Source organism: Echiichthys vipera (genome assembly GCF_963691815.1).
Source record: "Echiichthys vipera genome assembly, chromosome: 18".
NCBI classification, from domain to species: Eukaryota; Metazoa; Chordata; class Actinopteri; order Perciformes; family Trachinidae; genus Echiichthys; species Echiichthys vipera.
In genome coordinates, this window is record NC_139843.1 from 22,684,296 (window position 1) to 22,704,172 (window position 19,877).

General features: G+C 40.9%; 2 protein-coding genes across 2 annotated transcripts; one reads left to right on the forward strand and one right to left on the reverse strand.

The window, feature by feature from the left end:
* Positions 1-5,111: 5,111 nt before the first annotated feature.
* On the reverse strand, positions 5,112-8,494 carry mrpl27 (mitochondrial ribosomal protein L27). Its single transcript, XM_083932404.1, has 4 exons — positions 8,448-8,494; positions 7,977-8,105; positions 6,953-7,020; positions 5,112-5,709 (listed from the first exon to the last, which is right to left on the reverse strand). Exons 1-4 carry the CDS (start codon positions 8,485-8,487, stop codon positions 5,503-5,505), a joined length of 444 nt encoding a protein of 147 aa, XP_083788530.1. The 5' UTR covers positions 8,488-8,494; the 3' UTR covers positions 5,112-5,502.
* A 2,046-nt stretch (positions 8,495-10,540) lies between these two features.
* Positions 10,541-19,498, forward strand: eme1 (essential meiotic structure-specific endonuclease 1; the record flags this gene model as incomplete). Its single annotated transcript, XM_083933443.1, has 8 exons — positions 10,541-11,261; positions 11,825-11,952; positions 12,140-12,229; positions 13,574-13,695; positions 16,575-16,713; positions 16,945-17,060; positions 17,157-17,346; positions 19,325-19,498. 8 exons carry the CDS (start codon positions 10,541-10,543, stop codon positions 19,496-19,498), a joined length of 1,680 nt encoding a protein of 559 aa, XP_083789569.1.
* Positions 19,499-19,877: the final 379 nt, after the last annotated feature.

Genomic DNA, 19,877 nt, shown 5'->3' on the forward strand with positions numbered 1-19,877 from the left:
AATAACCCTGATGACATCATCCTGGTTGTTTTCTCAAATTCTCGAAAGCAGTCACAGGAGTTCTATACATCCATTTTGCTCAGGCTTAAAGTGTAATTCCCATGGTCTTTTTCCACACTTACATACATCAAATAAGCCATGGAGGCAGTTGTTTTGTGTAAAACTATTAACGGAGAAATCCGGGAGAGTCGCTAAGAGTCGGACGTGGCTAACACCGATTAGCTCGGGGCATTACTGCTCAAAATAACAGCAAACCTCTGCAGTAGCATGAGAAGAGTCCTGACACATAAACCAATGCACCAACAACGTAGTTAGTGAACCCAGAGTTTATTAAAAGAGTGTTTTAAAGACTTACCTACTGGCCCCTGAACCAGCTCCTCTCATAGTAAAGTCCATTCAAGTGGATTACCAAAGTCAATCCCAAAGGAAGGAGCCCATTGGTGCTTTGTTTTCTGTGTAGGGACTCTTCTCATGCTGCTGCAGAGGTTTGATGTTATTTTGAGCAGAATTAGTGGTTAAAAAAGACATTTGAATGCCTTCACCGTACTGCCCCGAGCTAATCAGAGTTAGCCCCTCACCGGGATTTCTCCGTTAATAGCTGTTAGACAAAAAAACTGTCTCAATGGTTTATATGATGTTTGTAAGTCTCCTCATGACTGTAAACTGATGGTTATGTCTAAAATAGGAAAGTTACATTTAAAAGACATCTTTAGATCTATTACATTATAATATCTCCTTTGTCACAATCCACTTCAGCCTCCACCAACATATGAGGAAACCCTCCGCCAGTCTTCACCTGCAAATGTGCACTCTACGGATGTTCAACTGTCAATCCAACCCCAGGAACACGTCACATACATCAATGAAGACACACACAACTCCAGTCAACCGCACACAGCACTCCAGGGGCCATCTTCCTCCTACTGCCCACCACAGAGCTCCAGGTTTCTGTCTATCTGACAGTCCTAGAGTTGGTTGCCAAGCTGCAGCATGAGGAAGAGGGCTACAGTTGTTAGAGCCAATTGAGTGACGCCATCAAGGACAAGAGAAGAGTTTCGGGAAGAGATTCTTTGATTCAACTCGGAGGTATTCTCATGATAATGACTCTGGCTGTACACTCCCGGAAGAATCTCTGCATTGTTCATTCAGTTGATGGCCGGTTTTGCATTGTGCTTTTCCAAAAACGGTATAATGGGAGGACGGATTTATAGGTTTGACAGATATGATTCTTTAGAGGCTGATCCAGATTTTCTGTACTGAAGCCTTTTATTCATCATCTTTGAATTCAACATGTTATACCACCTGAATCCTCTATATTCAGTGTTTGCATCAACCGTTTACTCTTAGAAGAGACTGTAGAAATCTCTGGAACAACATTTAAACCTGTCCACCATTCTTTAAGGATTAACAATCTACTACAATGATAGAATGTACACAAAAATGACAGACAGACTGTTTTATATGTAGTGTTTCTCTTCCAGAAGTGGAAACCTCAATCCAAGTGACATTTAGAAGTAACAGGAACACAGCCCTGCTCTAGAGAATGTCATTGGGTATACAATATTGTTATTTTTGGAATAATGTGGGCATCCAAAACTGTTCATTCTATATTTCTACTTTGAGAGGCCGCTAACGAACGCCAGTTCCCATGAGCCCTAGTTTAAAAAGAAAAGACGTGAGCCGTGCTGCTGTTAGCTCAGACACCGATGTAATAGCAGCCGGACAGAGAGGAGTCAACACTGTACATGTGTTGGACAGCAGAGATAAGACAGATAAAAGGACTTGGACAAAACCAAGCTGTGATAGCATTAGTGCCCGTGCTGCAGTGCCTGTGTACTTTAATTAGAGTTGTAGTTTTTTGTAAACTCACATATGAATCGATGAATGATGTTAACAAAAAAATGTTCACCATCCTAGTTTAGCATTATTAGCATTTAACACAATGTGCACCTGTGGGACATGAGAATGGCATTTATTCCTACACCAATGTATTGGGCTGATTGAAATTTTGACCCTATAATGGCGTTAGATAAAAAGTCAAAAAAATGGGGGTGGCCGGTGGCACAGTGGTTAGAGCCTTCGCCCCGTGTAAAGAGGCTTAAGGTCCTCAACGCAGCGGCTGCGGGTTCGACTTTGACCTGCTGTCCCTTTGCTGCATGTCTCTCTCTCTCTTACCCCATTCCCTGTATAATAAAGGCTTGAAAAACTGGCCAAAAAAAAATCTTTAAAAAAAAAAAATAAAGTCACGAAAGTGTCCAAATTCCATGACAATCCATCAAATAGTTGTTCCCTTAAAACCCAAAAGGTCAACCTCACGGTGGCACTAAAGGAAAAGTTAGGGGGATCATTAGAATCTGAAGCATTCATCATCTGTGAGTTTTTCACAGGATAGGTGAGAAATTTGACCTGCTGGTGGCGACAGAAAATAAGTCGGAAATTTAGCAAAACCAGTAGGATTCGTCCTCCGGGCGCCCTGGATATCTATAGGGGAGAGTGGGGTGATTTGGGCCTGTGGGGAATTTGAGCCACCCTTTGTTTCTAGGCAACCATAAACAAAATTGGTCATGTGACCACTGTGTTTTGAAGAGTCATCCATTTCCCTCACCCTGTGATGGAGAGAGGCCCATAGAGTAAGTGGTCATTTAAGTTTTAAAAAACTGATTTCCCGGGGCGGCTGATGGCTGAGTGGTTAGAGCAGTCGCCCCATGTAAAAAATATTTCTTAAAAAACAAAACTGATTTACAGGAAATTGGTGGTCCAAAAGTTCCCTTCTGCATTCACTTATTCCCGTTGGGGGATCTGTCCACCCTGAACCTACTCTATACACATTGAACGGGTGAGGTTCCAGCTCCGTTAGTAGAGACTTCAAAGAGAACGTTCACACCAAGTGTCTTCGCACATTTCTAGACAGCAAAAGTATAAAGATATCTGAATTGGGTTAACTAAAACAAACTCTTACTTTTTTCACTCTCATAAAGGTCTCTTTTGACCAACCACTGTAGAGTCTGTGTTTGTCCTGCACTCACCACAGATGACTGTTACTTTGATTTTGAGAGGTAAAGTACGACAGCACGGTTACTCTTTAACCCAGATCAAACACTAACCACAGAAAGCACAAAGCAACCATAACCAGGAAGCATGTGGGAGAACCAGACTGCACTTTGCTGTTTGTGCTAACAGAGGATGACCTGCACTGATACTGGCCTGGACTGAGAACCAAGAATGCAAATCTGGCACAAGAGCCAGGGGCTACTCAGTAACTCCATGACTCATTTGTTCTTTTTAAGGAGGAAAAACATCAACAGAGTGGCATATATCAAAGAATCTAGCTGTTAACACTTTGTGGTTCATGGGGATATTGCTCAGTTTATCCTTAGTACTTTACCAATCAGACAGCGGCCTACCCTCCACCATTTAAGAAGTCGAATGCCGTGTCTGCAAACTCCTCCAGTCCACCATTTGTTCTGCTTCACGACAGCATTACGACTCCCCCATAGTGTACCAGGCATTAGCCACACTCCCCCTGCATACTATTACCCTCTGAAATACAACTGTTCCTGTTTATCTCCTTTCAAAGATAAAATATGTTGCTGATAAACTTGTACCATTCACATCTAATACAGGGATTATTCAGGACTCTGGTAATCACAGATGTTCTTTACTTTTACCAAGTGACTGAGTAATCACAAAGCTTGGATCCTTTTGCAGGTGACGGCTCAAACAACAGTTTTCATCAGTAAGCCACTTGCAAATGTTTTTTGTGCAAACCTTAGACGACTGAAATCACGCTTATGCACACAAGCCAAAACACATGCAGTTTGCTTGAACGAATGGGAAATTCCACTCTAATGTGTACGATAAACTAACTCCCCAAAGATCTGAATTTATTTATTTTGAAAAAATAATTCTCATCCAAGAATGGAGCTAATGAGGAAAACTGTAATCTGCTAACTCAAAGTGAGGAGCACATCAACTACTGTAGGAGTGACTGTGAGACATCTTGTGGTAGGTTTTGGTTTTGCAGCTTATCAGCACTTTCTTTTCCATAGAACACTTGGAATCTTGGTTTCAAGTCTTAATTAGCTCTCTGATACAATAAACATATGTAAATCGATATTATCAAATGTGCCTAAAAAGGTCTGTAGGGACGTGGTTTGATTATATTTGGTTGATAGTGGAATCATGTATCCAGCAGCCTGAGGGGTCACGACTGTGACTGGACCTAACCATCAGCATTTCTAATCAGCTGCAATGAAAGATAAAAGAAATACGCCAAATCACGTAGAACTACTGTCCTGTCAGGATCTGGTGTCAGGTCGGTCTAAACTTTGTGTCATTGTGTCTGTAGATTTCTCTTAAATTAAACTAAAGTTAGCATTAGACAATGCCTCATTTGCATATTTAAACATAACATTTTGGAAAACTTAATGTCAGTAATAAACTAGGGAAGTTTCACGGTGATCACCTTTAGCGTTTCAACATGAATGAATTTTGTAATCCAGATCTTTAAAGGTCGATTTCTCAAAATTTGTTTCTTCAGTAGCACTTAATTCAATTTGATTTTATTTATAGTGCCAAATTATAACAAAAGTTAAATCAGGACACTTTACAGAGTAGGTAAAGACCACACTCTTACCAAAGTGTCCAGTTTCACTATATTCTGGAGGTTTTATTTAGAGGGATTTGTTCATAGTTCATTCACAGCCTCATCTATACAACATGTTATTCCTGAAACATGCAGAGAATTGATTTCGTTGCCAGTATTTTCAGATTTATGGAGTGAAAAAAAGAAACATCTGTAAAAAAACAAAAACAAGCTTTGCCTGTCAACTAAATGAACCTTGAACTGAATGTTGAACCTGGCTTTATCCAATGTTCACAGTTCATTTTTGGAAATGTATGCAAATTAGCTCATATTTTATAAGACAATGGCTCAGTTCCACATTTAAACATAACATTTTTTTTGACAAAAGGTAATTCTCTTAATGTCAGGAATAAAGTGGGGAAGTTTCAGTTCAAAATGTTACTCTATTCACCTGTAGGGTCTCCCCTTAAAGTGGCAGTCGGCTGTGAATATTAATATAACACATGATAAAACACAAGTCATTAAATAATTTTCACATATAAAACTTTAATACAGTAAAGACTCAGTGTTATGCCAATGGAACCTCAGTTCATTAAGGTGGGAGTCCTGGGTGAACATGAAGCATATCTGTAATGATGAATACTGGGATGATATTATTATTAAATAGAGTAAATCACCACATAATTGAATGCTGATTTTATGTCGGACCCTTGTTGACCCAATTAAATAACATGAAATATGTCAAAACCTTGCTGGAAATGTTTTCTATACATTCTATTGAGTTAGGTTTTGTGTAAATGAATTGAAAATGAAGCTTGTGGGTAATGGTTGCAGGAGAGTTCTCTGGAAATCAAAGTGTCAGTCGAAACAAGTGAAACGATAAGGTCCGAGTCCGGGCCAGTCCAGTCCAGTTGGTTCTAGACCATGTCCACCAGTCTAAACTTGCCCTCCTGTTTGACTGGAAGGACGCTGATGAAGGTCTTGTAGAGCACAGCTCCTTTTGGCAGCTTGGTGATGACCTGCGTGGCCTCAGGGCTGCGTGGGGGCGGAACGTACACCTCCTTGGTGAACCTGACGTAGCCGTCCTCCAGGGCGAAGAGTGTCTTGTTGGTTCCCATCCCCACCTGCCGGACAGGAAGGGAGGACAGGTGAACAATGTATACACTTCCACCACATCAGATCAGCATTCTCAGATACCGGACGGGATTTTTGAGAACTATTTCAGAGGGGTGAATGAACCCATATATACAGCTGATGTGATGAATTCTTGAGCTGGAATGAAAATGGACATTTTGCTCATTTAAATAAAGACTAAATCAAATCAAATAAATAACTCAATAAAGATCATGTTCAGTATCAGTCAAGTGCTGCTCATTTACATAAAGACTAAATCAAATCAAAGAAATAACTCAATAAAGATCATGTTCAGTATCAGTCAAGTGCTGCTCATTTTAATAAAGACTAAATCAAATCCTTTCTAAATAATACCATTTCATCAGCATCATCAGCATCGTTTTCTGCATTATATGTTCAGTAATTGACACATTGGGGGGAAAATGACATGCTGATACAATATATAATAAACATATGTCTGTGATAGGCCCACATCTGTCGATTTATAGATCAGTCTGGCTTTAGTATTGAAAGTCATTTTTTAACATTTGAAGCTTTGAATATGTGGCGTCATATTTTATGTCACCCAAGAAAATAATAATCCTAGAATAAAATCCTCAGTTTGACTAAAGTGACTCATGGGATTAAACCAGTCAGTCTTTATTTAAAATCAACTGCCTTTAATGAACATAAGTTTGGTCATTTTTGTTCTCATCGTGCTAAGGAGAACAACAGTCTGCCTCTCACAAGATCAATAGAACAATATTTTCTATTGCATATGATCTTATCTTTTTTTTCTTTAGTAGTTCACTATATATAGTGGTGTTGGAGCTGAAATAGATTAGCTACTACTGCGGATGCATAAGTGTAAATTACAGTGGTGTTAGTTCACAGCCTTCCTTTGTGTACAGTCCCCCCCCCCCCCCCCCGCAGGGTAAATGTTGTGTTTGAAAGGCTAAAAATCAACAATTATAGATCGAAGCGGAATATTTCGTTAGATAAAAAAACGTCATAGTTTTGGAGTTATTTGAAGTTGAAAACAATCATACACAGGCATAATACAAGTGTAGCATCATCGTTATCTGCTGCTGTGCAGAAAGACTGGGTTTAAACTGAATGAATACACATGCAACAACAAAAAAAGAAGAAGAAGGCAGTGCAGCATTCGAAATATTGATTTAGAATTTGAATGTCAGTGTTATGAGTGAAGAGTCACGCTACTGTGTAGCAGCCAAGACACAAAGTGTTACTCACATGGGCTCCTGGGTGATATCTTGTCATCCTCTGTGTTGCAAGGATGTTACCCGCGTGGACAAAATTACCTTGTGACCAATTGAAAAGAGATATTAGATTCACTAGTGTTTTGATTTATGTTTATCCATCCCATTTACATCAATGAAGCCAGACTAGATAATCAAAACTCCTCTCTGTATAATGCATTAACAGTTCAACAGCAGCCTCCAAAATGACCACAGTTTACTGTAGTTTGAGACTTAGACTAGGAATTCTCTTTATTGATCCCTTTTGGATAAACTCCAGCAAGGAAATTAAGTTTCCAGAAGCTTACAAAAACACAAGGGAGGTATAAGAAAATACAGTATAAGACAGGGGTAGGCGATTCTGGTCCTGGAGAGCCACTGCCCTGCATGCTTTAGGTTTCTACAGGACCAGAATTTCCCACCCCTGGTATAGGCTAACAAATAAACTCTTGGCTAAATAAATACATAAGGTATACAGTATATAAGTAAACAATACACTCTAAGCTAAATAGATACAGAAAGTATACAGTATATACAGTAAACAATGTATATCTACAATGTACTCTACAGGGAAATTGTTGGGTCTTTGTAAATCATAAATAAGTCATAGAGTGTGGTCTATACCTACTCTGTAAAGATTCCTGAGAAAACTTTTGTTTTGATTTGGCACTATAAACTACAACAATAAACTAAAATATAATTGAACAATAAACTCTTATAATCTCTTATCAAATATATATGAGGTAGATGAAATCAAATTCACGGAAAATGGAATCAGATAAGTTAAATGTAGAGGAAATGTATAAGATCAAATATGTATGACTGTATATGACAGAAATGAGTAGTAAAATTAAATTATTGCACTTAAGTGGTGGATTAAGTTGTCGCACACAAAAAAAGAAGATAAGTGAGTTACATTTATCCGGGCAGTACCAGGCTGTCACTTCGAAATGAACTTGGGGTTGGGGAAGAACAGCTGTAGCACACATGGGAAGTGGTTTAAAATGATTTGGGATTACCATCTTGTTTCTTGAAGCCATATCTCCGCCCAGGGCTGTTCCCGCCCACGTTCTTACAGCTACCACCAGCCTTCTTCGACGCAAACCTCACGGAGTCTAGAAGAAGGGTCTGCCCTGGGACCAACACACCTGAAACCAGCCGCACAAAGACATTCATGTCAAGTCACATCAGGTTCCATATCTCATAAAACGATTTGAATGAGCTCCTCTCTTAAGTCAGTGTGCCTGGTTAATACCGTCCAGATACAGTGAGAAAGGGGCGTGGCGTATCCATGACATTCAGTGCTATTTTGCACACTGAGAAGCTAGCGCAGTTATTGGCTAAGTTAGCATGTAACGCATTAAAAACACTGTACATGTTTACAGAGAGGACGGAGCCGCTGACAATAAAGAAACACACTCGTTGCGTTCGCGCGACCATTTTGTAAGTTTGCGAGGAATGTGTAAAATATTAATTTAGATACTTTATACCTGTTCTGGACTTGAGCATCAAGGACGCCAGCGCCGCCATCTTGTCATTTGCGTATTTGCGTCACATCCGGGGATATTTGATGCGTTCAGTGCCCCAAGGAACATGCTAGACCGTAACAGCACATTGAGAACGCCACTGTTCGACATTACCAAAGAGCAAAGTAGCAAATGTAATGTTCAACCTAAAAAAATAATGCTTTTGGATAATGGCTCACAAAATGCCATGTTGCAGTCATGGTTAAAGTACACTTTCTTAATTTGAGCAAATGGCCTTTTAGGTTTTTATAATGTCTGTTTATGGAAACGGAAGTCTAGAGCTGTTCCATAAACCTGAATGCAACCTTCTTTGAAACCAACCCGGGAAATCAAATGAGTGAGAGAGAGAGTCCCGTTTAAAAAGAAAAGACGCTTGCTGTGTGTTTATCTTATTTTAAAAAGCAAGTCCTTACCTTAGTATCGTACTTTTTTAATTACTCCACGTCTGCATGGAAGATTTCAGAGGAAGTGAGTGAGAGAAGCAACCTCCAGCCCTCCTAAGGTTTGCCAACTCTCTTTATCACCCATGGTGTTTCTGTTATGTTATGATCCAGCTGCTCAGTGCTCAGGAAATGGCGGAGGTCTGTAACGTTAGTCAGGTAAATAAGGCTTGTGTGTGTGTGTGTCTTTTTCTTTAAAGGAGAACGTTAATTCTGTGCCAAACTCTTAAAAAAGTAATGCGTTTCTTATGGGCAAGTTCTGTTCATTTCAGCAAAGCTAGATGTAAAATATCCAATCCACTGCGCAGCACTTAATAACGTTACATTAAGCGACTTCTGTAATTGGTCCTCCCAAACCAAAACACAGTGGTGGGCGGTCTGCATCAATTAAAAAACTTCTAACTGAAAAAAGTTCTGCTTGGTGGGTTATCTGCACTCCGAATGGAAAAGAATACCTGTACTTTCCGTGTATTTTAGATCACAACACACAAAGAAAACCACCTTTATAGGATTTCTGAATGAAGTTTGGTGGGGTTTATATAGCTTAAAATATACTAACACCGGCCTCTTTATTAGGTACACCTGGTGATTAATAAAGTGTCAGTGTGGTCTTCTGCTGCTGTTCCCTCTCTGCTAGAAAGTAGGTGGTGTGTGTTCACAGATGCTCTCCTGCATTCCTCTGTTGGAACCAGTGGATATTTGAGTTACTGTTGCCTTTCTATCAGCTCAAACCAGTCTGGCCATTCTCCTCTGACCTCTGGCTAAAACAAGGCATTTGCACCCACAGAACTGCTGCTCACTGGATCTTTTCTCTTTTTGGCACCATTCTCTGTACACCCTAGAGATGGTTGTGCAGGAAAATCCCAGTAGATCAGCAGTTTCTGAAACACTCAGTCCAGCCCGTCTGGCACCAACAATCATGCCACGTTCAAAGACACTTAAATCACCTTTCTTCCCCGTTCTGATGCTGCTTTGAACTGCAGCACATCCTCTTCACCGTGTCCACATGCTTAAATGCATGTGGTTGCTGCCATGTGATTGGCTGATTAGAAATTTGCGCTAACAAGCAGTTGGACAGGTGCACCTAATAAATTGGCCGGTGAGTGTATAATACAATAATAATGAGTGGCTGTTAGTGCAAGGATTTAGAATGGAATCTGAATTCAATGGATAAAGCTGCGAACTGAAAGTTACTTTAACAAAGTCCTACCCTGTTATGTAGAGAATGTATATTCTCGTGACACCAAATTATTAAATAACATATGTGGTGTTTCCTCTTAAAGACATGAGCGGGAGGGAGAGTGGCGACTTTCTATCACTCTCACTCTCACTGTACATTCAGTGCACACATCCAGCACTGGTCTGTTTCCCACAGTTTCACAGCACCCACTGGTGTCTGCCCGTAGAACGGTGACACTGACACAAGAGGGCGCGCTAACTTCGTCCTGCAGCAGCCACACTGAGGCTGCCTGCAGATGTATGGCCTCATGAGCAGTGCAAGTGGCCAATGCAGACTATCTCAAAATGTCAGCCTGATTAATCGGCCGACCACTTGCCTGGTCCTTGCAATCCTATAATAATTCTTGTCTCATATCTCACATCCAGTAATGAAAGAACATGGGCAGCTACAGTGACTCCACCAGTGACCTTGACGAGGAGTTCCCCGTGTTTGACTTCCTCCAGCCGGGTCGACACCTCAGCCAAGCCTCCCGGAGTCAAACAGAGGAACCAGATTTGGTTGAGTGTAATGTCTCTGATGCAGAAGAGGCAGCCATATTCTCCCCAGCAGAAGGCAGTGCAGGCGCGTGTACAGGACCGACTGATGTAATGATGATCAGCAGTGATTCTGATGAAGATGCACCTTACATCCCTTTGGCACAGAGACTCAAACAGAGACAAAACAATGTGATTAGTGCCTCCTCCACTGTCACTAATGGGGAAGATGCTGAGCAGTGTTTTCCACCCAGGCTGGCCAGCTCACAGCTCTCTTGCCAGAAAGGCTTTTCAGAGTCAGAGCAGCCACTCAGCTGCCATCAGGCGAGCCGTAGGATCTCAGGTGGCTCAGAGGAGGCGGTGGCTTTGCCTCGGCGATGGCTGCCTCCCACCGACACCACCACTGCCACGAAGAAACCTGCCAAGCGGACGGCGGAGGAGATCCAGACCTCCAGGGAGGAGGCTCTAAAGAGGAGGAAGGGCAGAGAGGGGCAGCAGAGGGACAAGGAGGTGCTCAGGCTGGAGCAAGAGAGACAGAGAGCAGAGAAGAAAGCTCTGGCAGAGGCTGCCAAGGCCTTGAGGCCGGAGGAGTGTATCAAGCACATGGTGGTGGCTGTGGACCCAGGTACGAGAACACATTCAGTAACACTGCAATGTGCATATGTGGATAACAAGATCATCCTGAAGGTAGTCGGCCCTGTGGATGTCTCAGGGCTCAACACTAACTTTTAAAAAGTGGTTAAAGGCTGGACACTAGGCAACAGCTTTTTGTTGCCCAAACTTGCCCAAAAAGATGGTTGCCATTTTTAGTCCCCTTATATTTTGAGTAATTTATGTACTTTGCAGTTATGTGAGCTTTTTTCCCCCTTTCAAATTCAATGCTAATTAGTTTCCTTCACAATTGTCTGTAACAGATGCATGCTTGTCCCTATTTAAAAAAAAAAAAATAAGGTTGCCACTGACGGCAACCAAAGGGTCAATTCCTCTGTTCAACTGTTCGTTATTTTTAGCCATTTTTTTCTACCCTTTTATCTACTTAAAGCTGCCTGTTTAAACTTGTGTGCTAGCTCTCTAACTAGGTTATTACACACAGTCATTTATTTCATCAAATTTTGAGCTGCCCCACACTTTTTCCAAGTACCCCTGGTTGGGAGTCACTGATTGAAGCTGTTGTGATTTTGTTCGCAGCTCTCTTACAGATGGACGGAGGTGGGACTCTGCTGACGTCGCTGCAGGCTCTGGGTTGTAGCTGCGCCATAGAGAAACAACCCCTCCCACGGAGTGTCAGCTGGATGAGGAGGGCTCCCTCTGCACAGGTGATGACACACACATAATTTTACAATTGCTGTGTCTTTTCATGAAGCGTTTGTCAAATGTCTTGAAAATGAGAAGCAGTCTTACGAGTACTCATTTAGCAGTATTGTGTATACTGTGTTGTATAATGGGATATGTAGTGATGAGTTGATGGCGTACTGATCTCCTGTTTCTTCACTGTCACTCCAGTCAGATGATGGAATGTGTGTACCAGAGGCCCATGTTGTGATGCAGATGACAGCGGATGACTTAATCACTCTGATTCACGGCTACATTCAGGTCGGTGGGGCAGCGGCTGCTGCTGCTGCTGCTTATCACAGCTTAACTACAACATGAATCGACCCCACTGCTTTAGAATGAGACCAGATGAAACTTTAATGAACCTAATGGGAAAATGTGGTCATTTTCATAACATACAATAACAGGCCAGAGCCATGAGAATAAAGCTGTGGGATCAGCAGAACAAACGGAGGAATATTAAATGTAACACAACAGAAAATTACGTCAGAATATAGTTATAGAGATACGGAGAGAAGTATGTTAATTAAAAATAATGTTATATAAAGCCACAACACATGAGCGTACAAATTCAATTAACTTTAATGACCATGTTTGTGTCCAGTGAAGTAGAGAACAGCACGGTTCTGTCAAATCATCACACATTTGCGATTTCAAATAGTAATTTACAAATGGCCATTATATATTTCATATATCACCTTCAAACAGCAACATATCGCATTTCCACAACAGTTCCAATTAGTGAGTGCAGTTGGCTCAGAGAGCAGTGGAAGATGTTGTTGACCTAGTTTCGAGCCCATATTGCAGTCGCAATAAAGCTGTTTTTGAAATAGTTTCTCTTTGTTGGAAATGATTTATAGCTTCTCCCATATGGTACCAGCTACAACAGGCAGTGCTGCTGCAGTGGGATCTGAGGTAATTTCATCAAATAAATGTTGAGACATATAAATAATACTTGAGATGAGCTTGAGAGTTGTGTAATATATAAATATCAAAATGATTAATGAGCAAGGCTGATGGTATTCTATAGTTTTCTCATTATCAACTAATCCCATTTAAAGTCCAAAACCAGCAAGACTTCCCCACCCTAAAATCCCAACATTTTTAAAGCCCCTGAACACCCACACAGGTGTTTTCAGTTAACCTTCTCTTGACTGTGTGGGTGTCTACTGTGATTGATTGACATCTTCCAGAGTCTCCTGTTAGCTTCGATTCACCTGTTAAGGTGGGACAAAGTACACCTGTATCATTCTTAGTGGTAGACGGACATTTATGACCTCATACATTCCATCAAATTCTTATCAAAGCCCCGCCCACCTTCAACCCGAGCAGAGGTCTAATCAGCCAGAAGAACTGAAAACAACCGTGTGGGTGTTCAGGGACTTTATAACACACCTCAGAAATATATAGCTCTATTTTTTTTTTTACAAAGGCTCAGTAATTTCCCAAAATAGCTGTCCACTGTTGTTTTTATCACACGATACTCAAACAGGAAGAAATTTTGCATTTGTTAGGAACTATTTTCAGTAGCGGATTAATCCACATTTGGTGTTGTAGTGATAATTCACAGCAGCAGGATGGTGTGTGTGGGTTTATCTGATGCAGGAAGAGAGGCATGGCAGGTCCGGCTCTGGTCCATCTCTGACGTCATGGGTGCAGGAGCAGCAGAGGCGTCACCCCGGTAAGATCCTCAGCCTGGTGGTTATCGACGTGGAGAAATACTTCAGGTAGGGACCGACGGCATCTGTTCAATTAAATGTTTAGTCTATAATATCTGAGAAAAATTTAAACATGCCCATCATACTTTCTTAGAGCCTAAGGCCTACATAGTGCTCGTTTGGGCTAATCAAAAATATTCAGTCTACAATAATATAAAACAGACAATCCTCCGTAAAGCAGCAGATCCTCACATTGGAGAGTGATTTAAAGAAACATCTGTCAATAAACCCTTGAGCAAGGCGCTGATTCACGTGGCTGCTGCACTCCAGTTGCTCAGTGTCTGACAGTTGAAGGCTGATTGATTGGGTGGAGAAGGCAGAGGAGACTGTGAATGTGTACAGCAGTGTGAAGTATAGCACTCAATAAAATATTGAAAAACAACAAGGGATGGCACTCAGATACCTTGTAGGCCGATCTAAACACATCTGCTGCCGCTGCAAGTCCCCTATCACTGTCAGCAGAGTCTGGCACAACTCCTCTGGAAACAGCAAGAGAAATAGGTGTGAAGAGGGGAAACGGGGCAAAGGGAGTGGCCCATATCAGAAAGTTTTTTTCCCTCAATGCGTTGTTAAGAAAGGTCCTCAGAAAAGTCTACGTCAGGTTGATGATGTGCTCTTAAACACATCATGTTAAGGGGAAGATCAACGGCATCCCTGGCCCCCCTTGAACGTCAAGTTCATTTTATTTATTTGTATTTTCTGAATAGTTTCAGATCACAACAGAAGTCATTTTATGATCAGTTTCGTATAGAACATCTTTATACCTTGTCCTTTCAGTAAACAAGCTAAACAGCCTTATGTTATCTTATTTTCACGACCGCATGTAAATGAGGCTCCACTTCTTACGGGTAAAACGAAACTGAAACTTAGCAGAGATCCTTTATTATTTAGTTTGAGAAGACTATTCACTCCTACAAAAAAACCCAACTCAAACAGAATTAAACTTTATTTTGTTGTGCCTTAAACCATTAAGTGATTTTTGATTTAACTTTGTTCTGTTTCTGTTGGAGAACATTATTTGGACCTTTTGGACAATTATTTAAAAGACATTTTCAGATGCTGAGTGTAGCTAATTGTGCAATACACTGATTTAAACTGAGTTTGCATTGTGGCTTTGGTTATTGCTCGTATAATTGTGATCCTTCTGTCTGGTGATTTTCAACACTGATTGATTTATCCATGTGTAGTTAGTACCTTTCAATACGAACCTAACCATTAAATTGTCTGATTAAACACCGACTGGCACGCTAAGAAAAGAACTTTCAGGCAATCTGCTACAGTGGAAACACATGAAAACCATGATTCATTGCCCCACCCACGCTGTAAACTAGGGGAAACACTGCACTTTCTTATATAAAATATATTAATACAAATCAAAACAGGTTTACTAACGCAACACAGCCGACATGTAGATGATATGAAACTAATAAAGCTGGCTGTAGAATGGTGTCGGGTTACCATAGTTACCGTTCGCTGTGCGACTGCGATTCTCATTTACTGACTTTTTTCCATACGTGTCGTCTACATTTTATTCATGATTTATTATTATTTCATTTAATCACAGTATGTTTACCCCATCTAAAGCCAATGGAGCATAGACTTCATGTTTTCTTTTGTAGTTCCTGTTAATGATCCATCTCTACTGTTCCTGTCTGTAGAGTTACAGGTTCACTTATTCATTTAATTATCCATCTCTACTGTTCCTGTCTGTAGAGTTACAGGTTCACTTATTCATTTAATTATCCATCTCTACTGTTCCTGTCTGTAGAGTTACAGGTTCACTTATTCATTTAATTATCCATCTCTACTGTTCCTGTCTGTAGTGTTACAGGTTCACTTATTCATTTAATTATCCATCTCTACTGTTCCTGTCTGAAGAGTTACAGGTTCACTTATTCATTTAATGATCCATCTCTACTGTTCCTGTCTGTAGTGTTACAGGTTCACTTATTCATTTAATGATCCATCTCTACTGTTCCTGTCTGTAGTGTTACAGGTTCACTTATTCATTTAATTCTCCATCTCTACTGCTCCTGTCTGTAGAGTTACAGGTTCACAGTTATTCATTTAATTATCCATCTCTACTGCTCCTGTCTGTAGAGTTACAGGTTCACTTATTCATTTAATTATCCATCTCTACTGTTCCTGTCTGTAGAGTTACAGGTTCACAGTTATTAATTGAATTATCCATCTCTACTGTTCCTGTCTGTAGAGTTACAGGTTCACTTATTAATTTAATGATCCATCTCTACTGTTCCTGTCTGTAGAGTTACAGGTTCACTTATTCATTTCACTCTTTTAGTATTTAGCTTGAATAAAATGCTTTGTATTGAACATGTCTCGGTTTTGAGTTCATTCACTAACATGAGCTTCAATGCGTATGAAAAATGTCTTATGATTACTTGGCAACATAATGGCATACACAGTCAAAATGTAACATACGTGTTAAAAGTTGAACTTTAAAACCATGTCTTTAATTGGTGTTCAGATATTTAATATTGACTAAAAAATCCTCAGAAGTCTGGAAATTTGAGTTTTTAAAAGCCTGGAATTTTGAATTAGTAACTGTGTAAGAACCATGTATTTGTAATTTGTGGGGAGAGGATGTGTTATCTGTCCATGTGTTGTGCCTTTTTAATGTATGCTGCCTTGAAAAGAAAAGAACTGACTTGTGTGGAAACGATTATCCCCTTTGGGACATTAAAGAACCTGACCTAACCTAAAGTCAAGAATGATGAAATTAAAGTCTACAGAGGGTGGAGCAGCGGACTCCAAACAAAAAAAACCCAACAACTTTTAAACAGTTCTGAAGTTTAGTCACTTCCGCAGAAGGTGAACACCAAAAGAGCCGTCATGAATGAGGCTTAATATTCACTCTTGGTCCACAGATCCCAGAAGTCACAGAGCCAGAAGAAGTTCAGAGGGGCCGTCACAGGGGAGGAGCAAGCGGGAGGAAAAGGGAAGAGGAAAAGGAGGAATGGTGAAGCTGAGGTTCGACCTGAGGTGTCTCGTGTTGAGGTAGAGGAGGTAGGTTGGCAGTTATCATTATCTAAAACCGACTTTGTTGAATTATTCACTTTCAAACAAAATCCCATTCATTTAACCCTATGAATTAAAGTTCAAATAAAGTATTTTAGAAACGAGTGTTTACATACCAGCATCTTGATCTAGATGACAGGGTCTGGTATTTTTTCAGGGTAAACAATGGGCCGAGGATTAAAGTGCTTCACATTTTTCTGTCCTCAAATATCCCATCAGGCAGTCGTGCATCTCCAGCTTCACACCGGCGTCTCTGTCCGCTTCTTGTCAACCTGGAAGGACTTCTCCGAGCACATCACCATGACAACCAAAGCGGTTGCAGAAGCCCCTTTCAAGTGAGCGCTCTCCGTCCTTCGTCCTGACACCTCACTCAAGCTCTATTTTCTCTCAGATCAAACCATCATTTCCCATGTTCCCGTGTGTGTTTTCAGGCGAGAGAGGGAAAAAACAGGCTTCTCGTTCTACCTGGAGAGTGAGTGGGCGGGCGGGCAGCGGGTGGATAAAGCTGGGAAGGGACTGCTGCAGGTGTGGAAGAGACAGATCCAACAGTTGAACAGAGTCAGTCCAGACATGGCCTCAGCCATCCTGGCAGCGTATCCCTCCCCACAGCTGCTCAACAAGGTACATTCTTGTAGCTCTTACATTTCCACCACAGCGTCTGTTATATCAGGATTTTTTAAATCATCTTAACGAGATGCTTTTCTTGTAATCATGAATCCCTTAAGTGTATTGATGTGTATGTTGGTATATTGTAATACTGAGAAAAACATCCAGGCAATTCCTAAAGGGAGGGCGCTGTAGCCTACTAGGGATGGGAATCCCAGAGTAACTCAGGATCAGTGATGTCACATTATCAAAATTATGACTTTGGTACGATGCCTGCCTAAAATAGCTCAATACCGATACTGAAAGGATACCATCATCAAAGTATATACATAAAAAATATAGAAAATTAGATGACAGCGTATGGAACTTAAACTAATTTCTTTCTTTTTATTAATTAAAACACTTAAACTTAAAAAGTTGAAATAAAAATATATTTTTGTAAAAGCTGCTGAGCTTTATAACATGTTATAAAGTACAGCACAAATGACCCAGACCTGTGCTCTAATCCGACCGTTTTCTTCGGGTTCGCCGGTTTCCTCCCACAATCCTCCCACATGCAGGTGTTAGGTTCATTGATGATTCTAAATTGCCCGTAGGTGTGAATGTGAGTGTGAACGGTTGTCTGTCTCTGTCTGTCTCTATGTGCCCTGTGATAGACTGGCGTCCTGTCCAGGGTATAACCCGCCTCACGCCCAATGTCAGCTGGGATCGGCTCCAGACACTCGCGACCCCTACAGGGACAAGCAGTTGAAGATGAATGAATGAATGAACAATAGATTAAGGGTGGAACGATTCACCAAATCCACTGTTCGGTTCATATCACAGTTTTGGGGTCACGGTTTTTCGGTTCGGTTCCTAATAATTAGATAATTTTTAATCAGATTTTCTTAAAGACATGTCATGCAATCATGCAAAAAATGAAATAATGAGGCAGCTTGTTTAGGGATTAATAATCTTACATGAAAGTGAAGTGAGATTTTGAAACAGTAGGAGAGACATTGCTGCATTTACGCGTTTATATATTTATTTGGCAAAAAGGTTAACAATTGTTTGCCTTCTAGGTAGAAATATAATCACTTATACATTATCAAATCGCGCTGAGACGTAGCGCTGAGATACAAGAAAGGACAGCGGTCATGAAGGCTTACGCTACGTTGCACCTCGTACCGAACGGGACAGATTTAAAAAAAAAAAAAAAAAAAGGTTCCACCCCTACAATAGATATTATACATTATTGACAAAAATGTACATGCTATGATTATATTACCGGCACTGATTTACTTAAAATAGATAATTTATAACTGGTGTTGTGGATCAGCCTCCTTGTAAAGTTAATGTCTCCACTGTGAACTGTTACATACAGACAGTTAAACAGTCAGCTTTACACCTGACTGCCTTGATCAACTCTAATGGGGAAAAAAGTTCACTTCACAAAATTAACCCTCTTGACTTCACATCCGGGATATATTTCTTGTAGACATCGTCTACAAACGGGCTTTGCCGTGTCCGTGGGCTTGACACTGTCAGCTATCTTTTCGCTCCGTGCTGCTTCTAAACAAGCCTAAGAACGGACGGCAGGAGCACTCGTGCCACTTTGAGCCATGTCTGTCTCTCTCTGTGACTGTCTGTCACTAGGGAACCACGCCCACTCTGGCTGCAGGCAGTGATGAAGCAGAGAGGAGCTGCACACAGACACACTGCCCGGTGTCGCACAAGTTTCCCATACTAATAAAAAAAGTGAAATAGTATTGTTTTGAACGGCAGGCTACCGCGTTACCTTTCTAGTATCGGTTTACTGTGCAACACTACTCAGGATACGATACTATCACGATTTGCTGCCCATTATGATGATGACGATATCACAATACAGCAATAGACTCAAAACATTACAAGACTATTATACGGTATATCGATATACATCTCCAAACATATTAGAATATTGTAACTTTTTGTATTTATTCCTATTAACTATGTCCCTGCTGTCTTTCTGCAGGCTTATAATAGGTGTAAGAGTGACGGCGAGAGGCTCTCTCTGCTGTCTGACCTTCTGATCCGCAGAGGAGAAGGCGTGACTTCCACCACTCGCCGCGTTGGCCCGGAGCTTTCCAAACGCCTCTTCCTCATGATGAACTCCTGTGATCCTCAGCAGACTCTGGAGTCCGTCTGAAATTAGATTAGTCTAATCTTTGGACTGTGGCAGTTTCTGCTTACAACAAAGATTTTACTATCGTCGCTATAAACTCCAACAAAACATTAGACATTGTGTGAAAGCATATCTGTGAATAAACTTCAGTTTTACATAATTATGATGATGGTGCGGAGCAAAATTTCTCAGTCTTGCCAAAAGTAAAGACGGGAGCCCCATGGATTAGCTATTGTAGCTAGCTACGTGTGAGGCTGTGATACACTGTTGGTTAAGTGTGTGGAAGAGAAGTAGCAAATGAGAGGTTTGTTTGAGTTGTCTTCTAAGGGGATTGAGTTAGGGCCCGTGTCCACATGGTGTATTTCTCTGGTAGACGGGCACTGGCAGGGCGCTGAGTTTTGCT

Excerpts from the sequence above, each read along its gene's own strand:
- mrpl27 (XM_083932404.1), bottom strand. The coding sequence starts at position 8,487 with ATGGCGGCGCTGGCGTCCTTGATGCTCAAGTCCAGAACAG. Across the intron at positions 8,106-8,447 it reads GATGCTCAAGTCCAGAACAG|GTGTGTTGGTCCCAGGGCAG; the intron begins GTATAAAGTATC and ends GGCTGGTTTCAG. Across the intron at positions 5,710-6,952 it reads GATATCACCCAGGAGCCCAT|GTGGGGATGGGAACCAACAA; the intron begins GTGAGTAACACT and ends CCTGTCCGGCAG.